Consider the following 18,694-nt stretch of genomic DNA (forward strand, 5'->3'; position numbering starts at 1 on the left):
AACCCTCTAATTCTGAATTCTAGTCTTGAGACTTTCAAGATTCATAGGCCAGAAATGGATCATTATGATTATCTAGTCTGACCTATGTAACTCAGACTATAGAATTTCACAAGTGATGCCAGCATCAAACCTGTTGTAACTTCTGGCTGAGCTTGAGAATATCTTTTAGAAAGTCCTCCAATCTTGTTTTAAAGACTTCAAGTGATGGAGAATCCACCAAATGCCTAGGTAAGGTTTTCCAGTGGTTATCCTCGCTGTTAAAAATGCTTATTTCTACTCCTGAATTTGTTTAGCGTCAACTTCCAGCCACAGGATGTTGTTATGCCTTTATTTGCTGGACTAAAGAGCCTCTACTATCAGAAATCTTTTTTCTGTGTGTAGGTACTTAGAGACCTACATGCCTATAGGTGATCAAGTCACCTGCTAACCTTCTATTTGTTAAATAGATGAGTTTCTTTAGTCTCTTACTGTAATGGCGTGTTTTCCAGACCTTGAATCATTCTTTTAGCTATTTCTGAAGCCTTTCCAATTTGTCAAGATCCTTTTTAAATATGGGCATTAGGTCACAGTATTCCAGTAATATTCTCACTAATGCATTGGTCTCCCTGTTTAACCTTTTCACATACTGGCATATTAGCTTATTTCTAGCACTCTGTATCTTCCCCAGTAATCCAAGATTTATTAAATATCAATGAGTCACAGAAATCCTTCAGCCAGTTCTCTCAGAACTCTTGGGTGCAAGTTGTATCTAGTCTTGCAGATTTTAAAATGTTAACTTCAGTAGTTGCTGTTTAACATCCTCCTTATTTGCTATTGGAATTGAAAGTATTTCATACTCACACCTTTGAGTGATGATGATATCCAGTTTCTTTCCAAATATAGAACAGAGATATTTATTGAACTCTTCTTTCTTTTCCTGCATCATTGACAATTTTACCATCCCTACCTAGTAACAGACCTATACCTTTGCTAAGATTTCTTTTGGTCCCGACCATAAATTTTAAAAATTCCTTCGTATTGCCCTTAACCGTACTAGACATGGATTTTTCAGATAGCTAGCTTCCTTTATCAGTTGCCTACATTCTGTGACTTTTGAGTTAGTCATTGCTATCAACTTCCCCTTTTTCTATTTGTTATATATTATTGCTGCTTTCACTTTCCTTCTTAACCAGACTGATATTTTAATCAAGAAAGCCCTGTCTTGTGAATGTGGAATTTGGGCTTTTGGGCATCTAATAAAGGTAACAACTCCTAATAATCATTCATATTTGCTTTGTTTAAATTTTAATTCCCTGTCAATTTTGCTTATAATTGCTTTCAGCTTCATGAAATTGTCCCCATTAAATCACCAAATAAATATATATTTTACTGCTCAGGACTGTCTTCTGTTTGCACACAATCGATGTAACTAGATTGTGAATATTTGCATCGAAACAGTCACTAACTTTCAGTTCAGTGGTAAATTGATCTTTGTCAGAAATGAGGTCTAATTTTGAGTATCGCTAGCTAAGCTGTAATACATTTTATGTAAGGAAATTATTTAGACGTTCCAAAAAAGTTGTATTAGTGGTAACATGAGACCTCCAGCATGTATCTCCCAGATTGAAATCAGGGAGGAGTAACTGAGGAATTAAGGCATTTAAAATAAATTGACCATTAAAAATAATTACATTATGTACAGTATATATAGTCAAGATAACAGACACAGGTTAATGCTGTCAAATAAAATTCAGCTGTTGAAACACTGCCCATTTAAGTACTGAAGGAAAGAGTACACAGTCTGGAAGCCCTTTTCATCACCAGGGCCCTGAACCTATAAACTACTGTTACGGGTTTTCCCGGGATGCAACCTGGAACTGGGGTACCGCTGAGCCCTCTTGTCTTACCAACCTGGGCTCCCTCTCACACTATGTTGTTGTACAAGCTGCAAACCTCTCCAGGTACTGCACTTACACAGACATCCACCAGGCAGGGACACACCTAGTTGAGTTACATGAATGCTTCTCCCAGCCACTTATGAACCAACAACAGAGAGGCTCCAGCCTATTCTCCCCAGCCTAGGATCCCAGAGGTGTACCGTCTTGCCCTGGTCAGAAGCCTGACCAGTGTAAGTTTGTTACCCAGTCCATCCCTCCCTCATTGTGTTGAGAACATGCACCAGCTTTTGTTCACTGAGCAGAGGTTTCCCTACCACTTCAAGCAAAACACACCGTTTTAGGTAAAATATAGAACAGATTTGTTAACAGAAAGATAGATTTTAAGGGATTGTAAGTGATAGGCATCATGAATTGAGACGATTACCAAAGAAAACAAAAAAAAGTGCACAGTCTTAAATTCTATAAACTAAACAATATTTGAATCAGGCAGATAGTACAAACAGGTTACAGATCTTCGATGGGTAGGCTGGAACTCTCCTTCAGCCTGGAACCACCTCCCCAGTTCAGAAGACTTTGTCCTCCAGACATGTTTCCAGGTGTTGAGTGGTGGGGGGTGGGAGGGAGTGAGGACAAGTAGTGATGTCACTTCCCTCTTTTCTAGCTTCTTCCAGTTTGCTAGAAAGAGTCTTTGCTATGATGTGGGTCAAGCCGTCTCCATTGTATACAGTTCCTAGGATAGTCCTTGAGTGTGTGGACTCCCTTTAATGGGCCATCAGCAGCGTCTGGCTGCTCCATTGTTGTACCCAAAAGGCTGGTTTTGGGTGTTCCTAACCTCCCAACATATTTCAGTAACACACACACAGCAAAACTTTATAACTTCCCATACAATGATAGCACATACAGTCCAACAAGATATTAATGTTTAACAGATCAAGACCTTTTAAAATGATATTTCACAAGGCATACTTTGTACAAAACATATCATAATTATATGACAGTGGTGAATATGGGGGTTCCAGGGTGCTGCTTTGAGGTACAGTGCCACAACTACTCAGAGGTTTGCAGATGGGGGCCCATGCTTCTACAGTACATATGAATTAGAAAGTGAACACTTTCACGATTCAAGCGTATCTTGTATAAATAGAGGATGAGAAGATAGAACAGGGGTAGGCAACCTATGGCATGCGTGCCGAAGGCAGCACGCGAGCTGATTTTCAGTGGCACTCACACTGCCCGGGTCCTGGCCACCGGTCCGGGGGGGCTCTGCATTTTAATTTAATTTTAAATGAAGCATCTTAAACATTTTAAAAGCCTTATTTACTTTACATACAACAGTAGTTTAGTTATATATTATAGACTTATAGAAAGAGACCTTCTAAAAGCTTTAAAATATATTACTGGCACGCAAAATCTTAAATCAGAGTGAATAAATGAAGACTCGGCACACCACTTCTGAAAGGTTGCCGACCCCTGAGATAGAATATCCTAATGCTGCTAATATATTCCAGTACCTTTAGTGGCTGTGTATATTTGAAAATCATAGCTCCCAGTATGACTGAAATCATCTTACTACTGGGTAATAAACATTGAATGCTACCTACAGCCATAAGTTATAGAAAAATAGATTTTAAAATATTGACTTTTTTGCATCATCTACAAACTGCCTCAGCCACCAACATTAGAGCATGGCTGCACTACAGCAGCACAACTACAACGATGCAGGTGTAGCGCCATAGTGCAGATGCTTTCTACATCAGTGGAAGGGGTTTTTCCACTGATGTGATTAATCCATCTCTGCAAGAGGCGACAGCTACGTTGACAAAAGAATTCTTCTGTTGATCTCGCTGCATCTTCACAGGGGGTTAGGTTCAGATAACTTCAGTGCTCAGAGTGCTGTATTTTGCACAGCCCTGGGCAAAGTAGCTAGGCCGATCTTATTTTTAAGTGTAAACGGGGTCTTCATTTCTGTTCATTTCTGTTTTGTAGTTTGTGGGAGGAATTTACAAGTTTGTTTAACTTCACTCTGTTACTATAGCAATGAGCTCAGTATACACCCTGACTAAAACAGTATAGAAGTGTAGGGCCAAATTTAAGAAAACCCATTTTGATATTGCAGTGACCATTGGTTTGAATATGAATGGCATGATGCATATGTAGGAAAACTGGCTAAACCACTCTTTTGCAAAATTTTCCTCTTCATTATATTGTTTTATGTATTGACTTTATACCAACTGTTATATCTTCAGACAGGTTATTCCACTGCACTATGTATCTTCATCATTAAAGCTTTCATTGCACTGTATACAAGAAATTTTGTTGTAGATTTTCTGGGAATGCATTTGTGTGCTATCAGTGCTGTGTAACAGTTACTATTGGTGGTAGGATATAAGTTTTATGAATAATCCATTTCCTTCCCCCCCTGCAGAGAAAGTATCACTCTGCAAAGGAAGCTTATGAACAACTTTTGCAGACCGAAAACCTTCCTGTACAAGTAAAGGCAACTGTCTTACAGCAATTAGGTATGTAAAAGCAATTTTTTTTTATTTGTGTGTGTGTTTGGATTTGCCTCTCTGGTTGTTTTTATTTTGCTGTGTGTCTTTGCAATTAATAATTAGTGCATTCAGAAGATGCTTTTTGAAGGCTCTATTTCCAGTGAGTCAAAAATTCATGAGGTTTTTACCCAAGTCAGAGAGAATAACATAACCATAAATAACCTCTCTACTAGTAGAAGGGAGGAGAGAGACAGATCTTTAATGGAAACTTTATAATTTGTAAGGTTCTTGGATATTATGGTGATTTATACTAACAGTATATTGTGCAGTATAGTGGAGAATTTTGGTGAAAAACAGGAGCGGTTAAGCACCAGTTGCCACAAAATATTTGTTTTATTTGTAGGGAGGGTTTATAATGGAAACTGCATAAATGAGTGAAAAGAAACCTAAAAGCTGGAGTCATTTTCCATGTTTTCGAAAGTTCAGGTATATTCTTTAGTCTAGGCTTTCTACTGGATGGGTAGAACATTCTTCATTTATCACATAGGCTTTATAAAAATATTTTCAAAGTATATTCACTTTTTTTTATTTAATACAGAGAATTCTTCATTCACTACTGTCATGTTTTTATCTAATTTAATATTTTTAATATTTTTTTTAGTCTGCTTCCTTCAGTCTTCCTTTCCTTTTTGATAATTGGCAGATGACTTCATCAAGAATTTGTCTATAATGTTTGCATTTTGTGATGTAGATTGGTTGTGTATTGCTTGGATTTAATTTGCTTAGCTTTTGATTTTCTGCATAGGAGTAAAAATAAATAAAACTTGCTGAAATTTACATCTGCCATGTAAGAGCATGAATGGTAGAGACACCACAGCAGCTACAGATCAGGTTGATTTGAGGAAATAATCACTAGTCCATACTTTTGAAACCCATAAGCGGAGTAAGAGAAGGTATTCAAATGTGGGTCAGGTTCTTCTTCGAGTGCTGTCCCTGTGGGTTCTCCACTCTAGGTGACGGTGCATCCCGGCGCAGTTGATCGGAGATCTTCAGTAACAGTGCCTGGTCAGGACGCACGCGCTCAGCTGCTGTCTCGTTAGAGTCTGCCTGAGCGCACGCATCCCGCACCCCCCTTAGTTCCTTCTCAACTGTCCTTGGCTAAAGACGGGACTCGGGGCAATTCTGATCCTCTTCCCTGGTCTCTGAAGGCAACAAGTACAAAGAGAGAGAAATAGTTAGTTAGTAATAGCCCAGTTATTTCCCTTCCTTTAGAATATTTACTTAGTTAAAAAACAAAACAAAAAACCTTTTTCCTCAAGTTTGTCTCCCATTTAGACACTCCCCTGGCATTCCTAGTGCAATAATGCCAGGTCTTCGGGATTTAAGAAATGTGCTTCCTGTCAAAACTCTGTACCACGGTCCGATGGACACTCACACTGTGTGAAGTGCCTCGGCGAGACACACGTCCCTGCCAAGTTTATCCATTGTACCAACCTCAAAAACAGGGCTTGTCGTGACAGGGACCTGTGGCTGAAAATGCTCCTGATGGAGAAATCCCTGCAGCCGCTTATGGAGACGGGCAATAGCAAACCCTCTCCCTCACCCTCCCCGGCCAGCTCCAAACCGATCGGGAGTGCGGCTTCACCCTCTCATGCGAAGAGGCAGGAAGCCCAATTGTCTCCGTCCAGAGGCTTTCAAAAGGGAAAAGGGTCTCCTGCGAGATCCTTACCCTCAGTGCTGACAGCACCGAAGGCAGGCGCCTCCGACCGTCCCAACATCTCAGCCATGGCTCCCACGGAGCGCAGAGGCAGGGACCTGACTTCCCGTACTGGGAAGGTCTCGGCACCGGTCCCCATGGCACCAAAAATAGAGCTGGTGCCAACATCACGTTCTGCCCCGGTACCGACAAGAAAGTCGGCACTGAGCCTGCCTGCCACTCCAGCAGCAGCAGCGGACTTCCCGCAGGGGGCCTACAAATGGCCCGTGGCACCGGGGAAAGCAAAACAGAAGTCAGTGAACGCTTCTGAGCAGAGATCACTCTCAGCAGGATCACAGCCCAGGGAACAGCAGCAGCAATTCTGAAGTCAGTACGACATCTCAGTGCCCCTCAGCCTGACTCTTTGCTCCTTGACACACAGCGCTCACTCTTTGACCAGCTGTTCTCCCCACCTGACCTGGCTACCTTCACTGACAGCGAGCCTGATATGCAGCAGCTGCTGGAGTTCTCCCCACCTGCTTCCTCCTCCATCGGAAACTTTTGCACCTCAGGACACGGCTCACAACCACCAGGCTCAGTTTCCCTACTTCGCCCCACCATGGGCGGCACCTAACTTCTCTTATCCCGTGCCTTGGCCTCAGTGGTACCCTTAGACAGCTCCTGCTGCCACTCGTCCTCATCCTTCTTCCACCAGACCACAAGCTTCTTCTGCGCCTCTATGTCCAGCTCCGTCTACTTCTAGAGCACCTGAACCCCCTCTCCCCCCGAAGAGATGGGCTATGGACCGTACCCTGATTCACCAACTCCTAACTCTCCATCAGCTCCAGATGGAGCCCTCATGCCTCCGCCTCCACAGAATGTGGATGACTTTAAACAATTCCAAGAACTTTTCAAGAGGGTGGCACTCAGCCAGGACTTCCCTTTAGAGGAGGTCCAGGAGAGACAACACAGACTCCTCAAAATCCTCCAACCCTCTGCGCCCTCAAAGATTGCACGCCCCATAAATGAAGCACTCCTAGAACCAACTGACACCCTTTGGCAGACCCCAGCCTCTATCCCACCAACTTGCAGAAAGGCTGACCGTAAATATTATGTTCCTGCTAAGGACGTAGACTTCTTATTTTCCCATCCACAACCGAATTCTCTTATAGTGGATGCAGCGACACACAGGACAAAACAGCCACACTACCCGCCCACCCTGCAAGACAAGGACCTCAAACACCTTGACCTATTGGGCCGCAAGGTCTACTCCTCCTCCACTCTGCAATTCAGAATTGCAAACTATTCCGCCCTACTTGCAAGCTACGACTTCGATAATTACAATAAACTCTTTGATTTTACCTCCCATATCCCGGAGGACAGGAGAGCAGACTTTGTCAGTCCTTGTCCTGGGCCAATTGGTCTCCAGAACGGCCCTACAAGCATCTCTAGACATGGCAGACACAGCAGCCTGCACTACCGCCACTGCGGTGGTTATGTGCAGATCTTCCTGGCTGTCTGCATCCAGTATCCCCAAAGACCTGCAGACCAAAGTGGAGGACCTCTCCTTTGATAAAGATAAGCTTTTTTTCCAAAAAAAACGACAAAGTCCTTCACACTATGAAAGATTCTAGAGCGACCCTGCGCCCCCTGGGCATTTACCCATCCCTTCCCAGGAGACAACGGTATCAACCGTATCAGAGGCCACACACACAACAATATAACCAGCCCCAGCCCAGACCATACGATGTAGCCAGGAATCGCGCTAGACCACCTAGGCGCAGACAAAACCAAGCACAACCAGCTACCTCCCACCCATCGGGAAACAAACAACAATTTTGAAGCGTTGGTCGAGGGTCTGCACGACCACCTCTTGACTCCACCACCTATTTGCCCATTTGGCCACCACCTCCAGGTTTTCCACCATACTTGGCAGCAGATCACACAGGCCCCTTGGGTCCTGGAAATAGTTCAGTCCAGTTACTCCATCCCTTTTATATCCTACCCTCCCCCCATCCCTGTCCCTCTTCAGGGACCCCTCTCATGAGCACCTACTTTGCGTAGAAGTGGCTCATCTTCTACAGCTAGGTGCAGTGGAACCTGTGCCGACACAACATTGAGGAAAAGGGTTCTACTCCCACTACTTTCTGACCCAAAAGAAGAGCCGGGGATGGAGGCCTATACTAGACCTTCGCTGACTGAACAAATTCGTACGTGTACAGAAATTCAAGATGATCACACCAGGCACAATAATACCCGCGCTGGAACAAGGGGACTGGTTCACAGCCCTCAACCTACAGGACGCCTATTTTCACATCCATCCATCCATCCAGCCCACTTCCTGCGATTCACACTCGGACACAACCATTTTCAATACAGGGTACTCCCTTTCGGACTCTCCACAGCATCGAAAGTATTCTCCAAGACCCTAGCCGTAGTCGTGCCCCGCCTCCGCAGACACGGGATCATACTTTTCCCCTACCTAGACGATTGCCTCATCGAAGGCAACTCATACGATGAGACATTACGAGCTACCCATTTCGCCCTTTTCCACAGCTTAGGTCTGCAAATAAACTTCCAAAAATCCACCCTGACACCTACACAGCAGATTGAATTCATCGGCGCTCACCTGGACTCAATCCGAACCAGAGCATCACTCCCACACAACAGATTCCTCGCTATTACACATGTCATACACACGCTCTCCGTTCGTCCCAGGACACAGGCAAGAATTTGCCTACAGCTCCTTGGCCACATGGCAGCCACCATCTTCGTGGTCAAGTACGCCAGGCTGCACATGAGATGTCTTTAGGGTTGGCTCAACTCCAACTACAAACCCAGCAGACACAGCTTCTGCATGATGCTAACTTCTCCAGTGAACGTACTAGCTTCCCTATAATGGTGGACAAGACCAGAGAACCTCTGCATGGGCTTTCCCTTCCAGCAACGCTCCCCGGCACCCATGCTCACCACAGATGCTTCCCTGATCGGTTGGGGAGCACACCTCGGGGGGACACACGGCACAGGGCCACTGGTCCCTGCCAGAGACGCGTCTGCATATAAATCTCCTAGAGCTCACAGCAGTCAGACAAGCATGCCTTCACTTTCTCCCCCTCATAAAGAACATATCTGTCTGGGTCCTAACGGACAATATAGCATGTATGTTTTACATCAACAGATGGGGGGAGCACAATCGCACTCCCTATGCATAGAGGCCATCCAGTTATGGAATTGGTGCATACAACACCACATAGAAATTATCGCTTCATACCTACCCAGATGTCACAACACTACCACCGACACACTCAACAGACACTTCTCCAAAGAACACGAATGGGAATTACATCCCACGATACTACAATAGCTCTTCTCCCACTGGGGCACACCGTCGATAGACCTCTTTGCCACAACCCAGAATCACAAATGCCACCTATTTTGCTCCAGAGTGGGATTTGGGACTGCATCCCTAGGAGACGCGTTCCTCATCCCATGGAACAACTCTCTCATGTACGCCTTCCCACCGATCCCTCTGATATACTGGGTTCTACGCAAGATCAGAGACGACAAGGCCCGGGTCATACTTATTGCCCCAGTTTGGCTGAGACAGACTTGGTATCCTTACTTGCTCCGCATGTCCATGTGTCCTCCACGGACTCTCCCCAACAGACCAGATCTGCTTTCTCAGGACAACGGCCAGTTTCTTCACCCGCAGCTCCAGAAACTCCACCTGTCGGCATGGTTCCTTCATGGTTCCAGACCCACGAACTAGCCTGTTCTGAGCAAGTCCTGCATAGTAGAAAAGGCTCCACTCGTAAGATTTACCTGCAGAAGTGGAAATGCTTCTCTGTGTGGTGCTCCCATAAACACTTGACACCCCATACCGTGACTCTCCCTAACGTCGTAGACTACCTTTTGAAACTAAAACAGGACGGGCTCTCGCTCAGCTCCATCAGAGTGCACCCTCGCAGCCCTCACCACCTTCCATGATTTGCTGGACGGATATTCACTCTTTGCCCACCCCACCATAAAATGCTTTCTCACAGGCCTGCCAAATCTCTAAGATTTATCCATCAGCAGCTGCCTGGAATCTCAGCCTAGTTCTTCGCAGTCTTATGAAACCTCCCTTCGAGCTCTTAGCTACCTCATCTCTTCTCCACATGTCTATGAAGGTAGCTTTCTTGGTTGCTATAACATCAGCAAGGAGAGTAGGGGAAAGAAGCACCCTGATGGCCTACTTTCCCTACGCAACCTTCTCTAAAGATAGTTACCCTGCGACCCCACCCTAAATTTCTCCCTAAGGTGGTGTCCGTGTTCCACCTTAACCAACCAACCAATATACTTACCTGTATTCTATCCCAAACTTCATGAGACTCCGCATGAAGCAGCTGTACGTACCCTCGACGTCAGACGAGCAATCGCCTTTTATCTAGACAGGACTAAACCATTTCGTAAGTCCTGGCAGCTATTTATCTCCACTAACGAGAGATCGAAGGGTGCAGCTATCTCTAAGCAACGCCTTTCCAAGTGGATCTCGGACTGCATCAGATTCGGTTACCTCATTCAGCATGCCCAATCACCCGAAGGCATCAGAACTCATTCTACTCGAGCTATGTCAACATCCGTTCGCTTCCTCCATAGCGTACCTATTCCTGATATCTGTAAGGCAGCCACGTGGACATCTGAACACACATTTACCAAACATTATGCTATCATGCAGGATACCACGGCAGACGCCATAGTAGGCCACGCATACTGTCTACAGCCGTCATTGCCGCAACTCCAAAGTCCCACCAGCCATAGTGGGTACTGCTTCACATTCACCTGGAGTGGAGCACCCACAGGGACAGCACTTGAAGAAGTAGAGAAGGTTACTCACCTTGCAGTAACTGAGGTTCTTTGAGATGTGTGTCCCTGTGTGTGCGCCATTACCCACCCTCCTCCCCTCTACTTAGAGTAGTAATCCAGACATCTCTATGATAGAGAAAGAACTGAGGGGGGTGCGGGACACGTGTGCTCAGGCAGACCCTAACGATGCTGCGAGACAGCAGCTGAGCACCTGCGTCCTGACCAGGCACTGCTACCGAAGATCTCCGATCAACGGCGCCGGGATGCACCGTCACCTGGAGTGGAGCACCCACAGGGACATACATCTCGAAGAACCTCAGTTACTGCAAGGTGAGTAACCTTCTCTTTTTTGCAGTCAAGGCAATGGTCTCTCCATTTCAGTTTTTTTCCACTAAAATTTTCAAAAGTATATTTAGTATTTGGAAAATAGTAGATATCCTTCATCCACAAAACATAGACATACAATGGCAATACAGATTTCCACAAACATTTAAACAGTGCTTTTTCAACAATGCTTTTATACAGTATGCTAACTTATAAGTAGTGAAAGTGTAGTTCGTTCTCCATAAAGACTCAGTCTCTGAGTGATGATTATTTGTGAGTCACTTGTTCCCTAAAAATTATGTTGAGTGAATCTACTCAGTTAGGATAGGCCACCACATTGTGATAAAGTGGTAACTTCTTTGTGGGCAAAAGGACAGAACTGCCTGAACCAAAATACTCAAGTAAAATGATACACAGTTTATGTTCCTGACTGCCAGTGATATGTACTCCATCAGATCCATGGTGCTTATCACAAACATGAACTTTAGTAGACTATAATAAATCAATTCTTCCTCAGATAGAGTATGACCCAGGTGTAAAAATAATTTGGCACTAAAGAAAAATAAAGGTAAATATTATCTCTGCCAGAATGGTGTAAAAAGAAAGCTTATTGTATGCTGCTGGCAAAAGAAATGAAGAACATTTTTTTATGAACATTTGTGTCTTTATGTTGAATTTTTTACTCCTGCAGAAGACAGTTCTAGCAGCAAAAAGACTTCTTTTCTCAGCTAGGAAACGCCTCTTGAGCAAGGTGCAAATTTAGATGATGTCCAAGCCTCAGATAAATGTTTAACTGAGAGGGGAAAGGACTTTAGTTTGGGAGGGGGACTTTTGTATTCTGGCAGATATATGCGTGTGTGCACATCAAATATTTCACAGCCATCGTACCCAGGCTATGAGGTATAACACAAACACCATGAGTTAGTTTCTTCCATTGCGCCGTCATTCTTCATTTCATATATTTTTTTACTTGTATAGACAAAAATAATCCTTTTTAATAATCCTAACCTAAAATGACATTGATTTGTAAAATGAAATGTTGTTTTGTTTGAGATCTAGTAATCCTTTAGGTAAGGGGATTGGGTTCAATCATTTTGAATCTTTTAGACCACCCATAACCATTAGTTTGTGAACTTTTCCTCTTAAGGCAAACGGGTACTGGTCTGTTAAGTGTAGGAATCCAGTGTGCATGTTCAAGGGCCTCAGTCCTTTAAGGCCACGAATTCTGGAAGGTATAGGCCAGAAGGAATGATGGGGATACAGTCTCAAGGTCATATGGCTGATCATGTGAGCAAGGTAGGAAATAAAAAGCAGTCTCTATTTTCATCAGTCAGAGAAAAACACCAGGGATTGGGGAAAAGCTGGTATACGTCTCTTTACAGAAAATGGGAGGAGGACAGCTGCCCAGAGTGGGATTGATGGAGCTCTTTTCATAAAATGAGCTGGAACAAGAGCCAGACTAGCGTAAGACCTTGGTAGAGAAATACTGTGAGCCCCTGATACAAGGGTGACTGTGCAGCCCTGGGGAATGACGAGTAAGGACTATGAAGCCTTGGGGAACGGACAAAAGCAGAGTTAAAAGGGTGAAAGGCTGAACGCATGTTTTAACAATAATGTAACCTGGGAGTGGGGGAATTTGTGATGAAATTCAACTTTGTATTTGAGAGTTTGAGTTGATGAAGAAGCAAGGAAAACAGAGGCACAGCAGTGCAGCTAGACTGAGTGGGTACAACATAAATCTCTTACAGGGTACAGTTTGACCTTTGATCCAGAACAGTCACTGAATGCTTTGAATTTAAGAACCTCTCTATTTTCTTAGCCATTATTGTTAGCAAACCCTATTTTAAGGGATACCTTTTAATTTGTTGAAAATTAGATTGTGAGATTAGTGCATTATTACTTTTCACTGTGTTGCATAGTCCATGCCTTCGCTAGGTACTGTAGTCAAAACTTACTACCATCTTTTGGGGTTTGTTTTTGCCAGGGACCAACATCTGCCCTCAGGTACTGCAGTTGGAGTCAGGAAAAAAATCTGATTCAAACAATGTGCATTTTCTATCATAGTTTTTCAACCCTCTCCTCCATTCTCTTCAGAAATGTCTCTCATAGAATCTGTTATGTCAGGAAGTTGTTATCCATGTTCAGTTGAGGTCAATAGAATAGTTTCTCCAACAGTACAAAAGGAAGGGTTTCTTCCATTTTTTCCCTTATTCCAATACTTTACCTTATTGTGCTTATGGGCAGAAAAGAGGCCCAGCCTCCGTGATCTGTGCCAATCTGTGGGATAGGTGTTGATGCTGATTTTTTTCCCGACTCCTCCCGCATGTTATCAGGAAGGTAAAATAGGAAACAACCCCGTCTTACTTGCTCCAATGTGGCTTGCAAGTTCTGGTATCCAGAACTCCTGGGAATATCATAGGAACTTCCCTTCTTGTGGTCACTGGTATGTTTACTGAATGTTCCACTAAGGGTACAGCATGTTTTCCTATGGTGATGCAAACTTTCAGCAAGAAAGAAAAAAGCTTCCCTTTAGCAAGATGATCTCTGGGATTGAGGAAATTTAGTGCATTTTTTTGCCGTTTCATTCCCATTATCCTAGGGGCTATCTCCTTTATTTCACTCAGGGTTGTCATTGGTCAGTGTACTTGTCACCTTTCTCCACATCATACACCTATTCAGACATATTTTGTTTGATTGTCCTAATGTAAATAAATAACTCTTTCAAAAGACTAATTCATATTTTCCACAAATTTGTAAAACTGCATGGATTTGGATCTAATTTCTAATGTGATTGTTGGAGCCCACAGAAGAACATTGCTTGTATCATATTTCTGATTTTTTTTTTTCTAGTGGCTATCTGGAGAATGAATGATCTCCAGGCTTTTAGGATTGATTCCCTTTTAGACTCATAGACTTTAAGGTCAGAAGGGACCATTATGATCTTCTAGTCTGACCTCCTGTACAACGCGGGTCACAGAATCTCACCCACCCACTCCTGTAACAAACCCCTGACCTATGTCTGAGTTATTGAAGTCCTCAACTTGTGGTTTAAAGACTTCAAGGTGCAGAGAATCCTCCAGAAGTGACCCGTGCCCCATGCTGCAGAAGAAGCGAAAAATCCTCAGGGCCTCTGCCAGTGTGCCCTGGAGGAAAATTCCTTCCCGACCCCAAATATGGCGATCAGCTAAACCCTGAGCATGTGGGCAAGACTCACCAGCCAGACACCCAGGAAAGAATTCTCTGTAGTAACTAGATCCCACCCTCTCTAGTGTCCCATCACAGGCCATTGGGCATATTTACCGCTAATAGTCAAAGATCAATTAATTGCCAAAATTAGGCTATCCCATCATACTATCCCTTCCATAAACTTATCAAGCTTAGTCTTGAAGCCGGATATGTCTTTTGCCTCCACTGCTCCCCTTGGAAGGCTATTCCAGAACTTCACTCCTCTAATGGTTAGAAAACTTAGTTTCAAGTCTAAACTTCCTGATGGCCAGTTTATATCCATTTGTTCTTGTCTCCACATTGGTACTGAGCTTAAATAATTCCTCTTCCTCCCTGGTATTTATCCCTCATGATTGTTCTCTATAAATATATCAATCTCCCCTCAGCCTTCTTTTGGTTAGGCTAAACAAGCCAAGCTCTTTGAGTCTCCTTTCATAAGACAGCTTTTCCATTCCTGGGATCATCTTAGTAGCCCTTCTCTGTACCTGTTCCAGTTTGAATTCATCCTTCTTAAACATGGGAGACCAGAACTGCACACAATATTCCAGATGAGGTCTCACCAGTGCCTTGTATAACGGCACTAACACCTCCTTATCTCTACTGGAAATACCTCGCCTGATGCATCCCAAGACTGCATTAGCTTTTTTCACAACCATATCACATTGGCGGCTCATAGTCATCCTGTGATCAACCAATGCTCCGAGGTCCTTCTCCTCTGTTACTTCCAAGTGATGCGTCCCCAGTTTATAACAAAAAAATTCTTATTAATCCCTAAATGCATGACCTTGCACTTTTCACTATTAAATTTCATCCTATTACTATTACTCCAGTTTACAAGCTCATCCAGATCTTCCTGTAGGATATTCTGGTCCCTCTTTTGTATTGGCAATACCTCCCAGCTTTGTGTCATCCACAAACTTTACTAGCACATTCCAACTTTTTGTGCCAAGGTCAGTAATAAAAGGATTAAATAAGATTGGTCCCAAAATTGATCCCTGAGGAACTCCACTAGTAACCTCCTTCCAGCCTGACAGTTCACCTTTCAGTATGACCCATTGTAGTCTCCCCTTTAGCCAGTTCCTTATCCACCTTTCAATTTTCATATTGATCCCCATCTTTTCCAGTTTAGCTAATAATTCCCCATGTGGAACCGTATCAAATGTCTTACTGAAATCGAGGTAAATTAGATCCACTGCGTTTCCTTTGTCTAAAAACATCTGTTACCTTCTCAAAGAAGGAGATCAGGTTGGTTTGGCAGGATCTATCTTTTGTAAAACCATGTTGTATTTTGTGTCAATTACCATTGACCTCAATGTCCTTAACTACTTTCTCCTTCAAAAATTTTTCTAAGACCTTATATACTACAGATGTCAAATTAACAGGCCTGTAGTTAACCACATCACTTTTTTCCCCTTTCTTAAAAATAGGAACTATGTTAGCAATTCTCCAGTCATACGGTACAACCCCTGAGTTTACAAATTCATTAAAAATTCTTGCTAATGGGCTTGCAATTTCATGTGCCAGTTCTTTTAATATTCTTGGATGAAGATTATCTGGGCCCCCGGATTTAGTCCTATTAAGCTGTTCGAGTTTGGCTTCTACCTCAGATGTGGTAATATCTACCTCCGTATCCTCATTGCCATTTGTCATCCTACCATTATCCCTAAGCTCCTCATTAGCCTCATTAAAGACTGAGGCAAAGTATTTGTTTAGCTATTGGGCCATGCCTTCATTATCCTTAACCTCCACTCCATCATCAGTGTTTAGCGGTCCCACTTCTTCTTTGTTTTCTTCTTATTTATATGGCTATAGAACCTTTTACTATTGGTTTTAATTCCCTTTGCAAGGTCCAACTCTACATGGCTTTTGGCCTTTCTCACTTTATCCCTACATGTTCTGACCTCAATAAGGTAGCTTTTCTTGCTGATCCCTCCCATCTTCCACTCCTTGTAGGCTTTCTGCTTTTTCTTAATCACATCTCTGAGATGCTTTCTCATCCAGCTTGGTCTACAACTTCTGTCTGAGTTTTTTCCCCTTTCTTGGGATGCAGGCTTCTGATAGTTTCTGCAACCTTGACTTGAAGTAAATCCAGGCCTCCTCTGCCTTTAGATCCACAAGTTCTTCAGTCCAATCCACTTCCCTAACTAATTTCCTTAATTTTTTAAAGTTAGCCCTTTTGAAATCAAAAGCCCTAGTCACAGATCTATTTTTGTTTATCCTTCCATTTAGTTTAAACTGAATTAGCTCATGATCGCTTGAACCAAGGTTGTCCCCTACAACCATTTCTTCTATGAGGTCCTCACTACTCACCAAAACCAAATCTAAAATGGCATCCCCTCTTGTTGGTTCAGCAACTACTTGGTGAAGGAATCCATCAGCTATCGCATCCAGGAAAATCTGAACCCTATTATTACTACTAGCACTTGTCCTCCAGTCTATATCTGAGAAGTTAGTCTCCCATGATCACACAATTCCCATTAGTATTTACTTCATTAAAAACATTAAAGAGGTCTCTATCCATATCCAAATTGGATCCCGGCGGGCTATAGCACACCCCAAGCACTATCACAAGGGAAGCTCTAGTAGCTTTCTTCCCCAATGTGATTTTTGCCCAGACAAACTGTCTTATCCATTCCATCACTTCTTATTTCTTTATAGTCTACCTCATCACTGATATACAATGCTACTCCACCACCTTTGCCTTTATTTCTATCTTTCCTAAACAGCACATATCCTTCAATATCTGTACTCCAGTTATGACTACTATTCCACCGTGTTTGTTATCCCTATAATATCTGGTTTCACTTCCTGCACCAATAGCTCTAGTTCCTCCATTTTGTTACCTAGGCTCCTCTCATTAGTGTACAAACATCTTAATTTTTGCTGTTTTACTTCTCTCGCATTCTTTACCCGATTAGGCACAGACATTCTACCGCCAGTATCACCTATTAGACTGGTATCTACACTACCCTTCCTTCTTATGTCCATTCTCCTACCCACGGCTGTATCCTTTCTTACTTCATTTTCTTCCCTCTCAATGTTAAAATCCGGCATGGAGATTACCTGGACATCTCCCAACCATCTCCCCCAAATTCCTAGTTTAAAGTTCTCTTAATCAGTTGTGCCAGCCTCCATCCTAGAAGTCTATTTCCCTCCCTACTCAGGTGAAGTCCATCCCAAGAGAACAGTCCTCTGTCCATGAATGCTTCCTAGTGGCCATACATCCCAAAGCCCTTCTTATAGCACCACTGCCTGAGCCATCAGTAGTATTTCATCAGGTTAAAGGTGGTCCTTTTCCCACAGTAACCTCTTGTTCCTTATTTTCAACACACCTTGTGGTCCCCAAGGCATTCCCAGTGCATCTACTGTCTACAGATAATGTCTGGGAGGAACTTTTTGTGGGCTGTCTCAAGGATAAGTAGCTTTTTCTTCCTGTCTCTTATAAGAGGTGGAAGTTTACCTTCCATTCTAGAAGATACCATACTGACTTTTACCTCAACACAATCTAAGACTCAGTAACTCAATTAAAAACATTTAATAAGAATAGTTAGAGAAAATCACTATACCTCATATATTCTGCAGTGAAAGAGGTAGGAATATTATGGATACTGACCAGTTGATTACTCAGCTTTGCTTTACTTTGTCTAGCATGTGGAGGGGAAAGTGTATTCATGTAATTAGATTTTATTGTTATGGATGTGCATGTGAGTCTCATTTCCTGACTTTTGAGCACTTCCCTTTGCAACTTTTAATGTTTTCTTACTATAGGTTCTGCATAAAAACCTATCTAACACTTAACAGATATAAGAGCGGGGTTTGTGGGGGTGTGTAAATAAAACACTTCATATAAAACGGATCTGTCTATTATATGTATTATGTTTTGTGATAGTGCCTGAGGGCCAGAACCCCGTTGTGCTGGGCACTGTACAAACACATAAGAAAAAGGTGGCCCTTCCCCCAAAGAATTTACAATCTAAGCATTAGACCAAAAAAAAAAAAAAAGACAAGTGAGGGAGCACAAGGAAACAGGAAGAAAATACTGGTTAACATTAATAGATTCTAAGGCCGAAAGGTCTGATTGTGATCTAGTCCAGTAGTTCTCAACCTGTTTACTACTGTGGGCTGCATATGCAGCCCCCTGTGTTATGTATCAGAGGGGTAGCCGTGTTAGTCTGAATCTGTAAAAAGCAACAGAGGGTCCTGTGGCACCTTTAAGACTAACAGAAGTATTGGAG

General features: G+C 43.1%; 1 protein-coding gene across 8 annotated transcripts in view; it reads left to right on the forward strand.

Annotated features, from left to right (window-relative positions):
- The window catches only part of LOC112113708 (lysine-specific demethylase 6A), a 289,994-nt gene that overhangs the window by 197,182 nt on the left and 74,118 nt on the right, over window positions 1-18,694 (forward strand). For all 8 annotated transcript variants that reach the window (XM_026650231.1, XM_026650232.1, XM_029911180.1 and 5 more), the window contains one exon: window positions 4,303-4,396. In XM_026650231.1, coding sequence (XP_026506016.1) covers window positions 4,303-4,396 — 94 coding nt within the window. The remainder of the gene's footprint in view (window positions 1-4,302; window positions 4,397-18,694) is intronic.

Source organism: Terrapene carolina, unplaced genomic scaffold, assembly GCF_002925995.2.
Source record: "Terrapene carolina triunguis isolate 2854851 unplaced genomic scaffold, T_m_triunguis-2.0 Scaffold24, whole genome shotgun sequence".
Lineage (NCBI taxonomy): Eukaryota > Metazoa > Chordata > Testudines > Emydidae > Terrapene > Terrapene triunguis.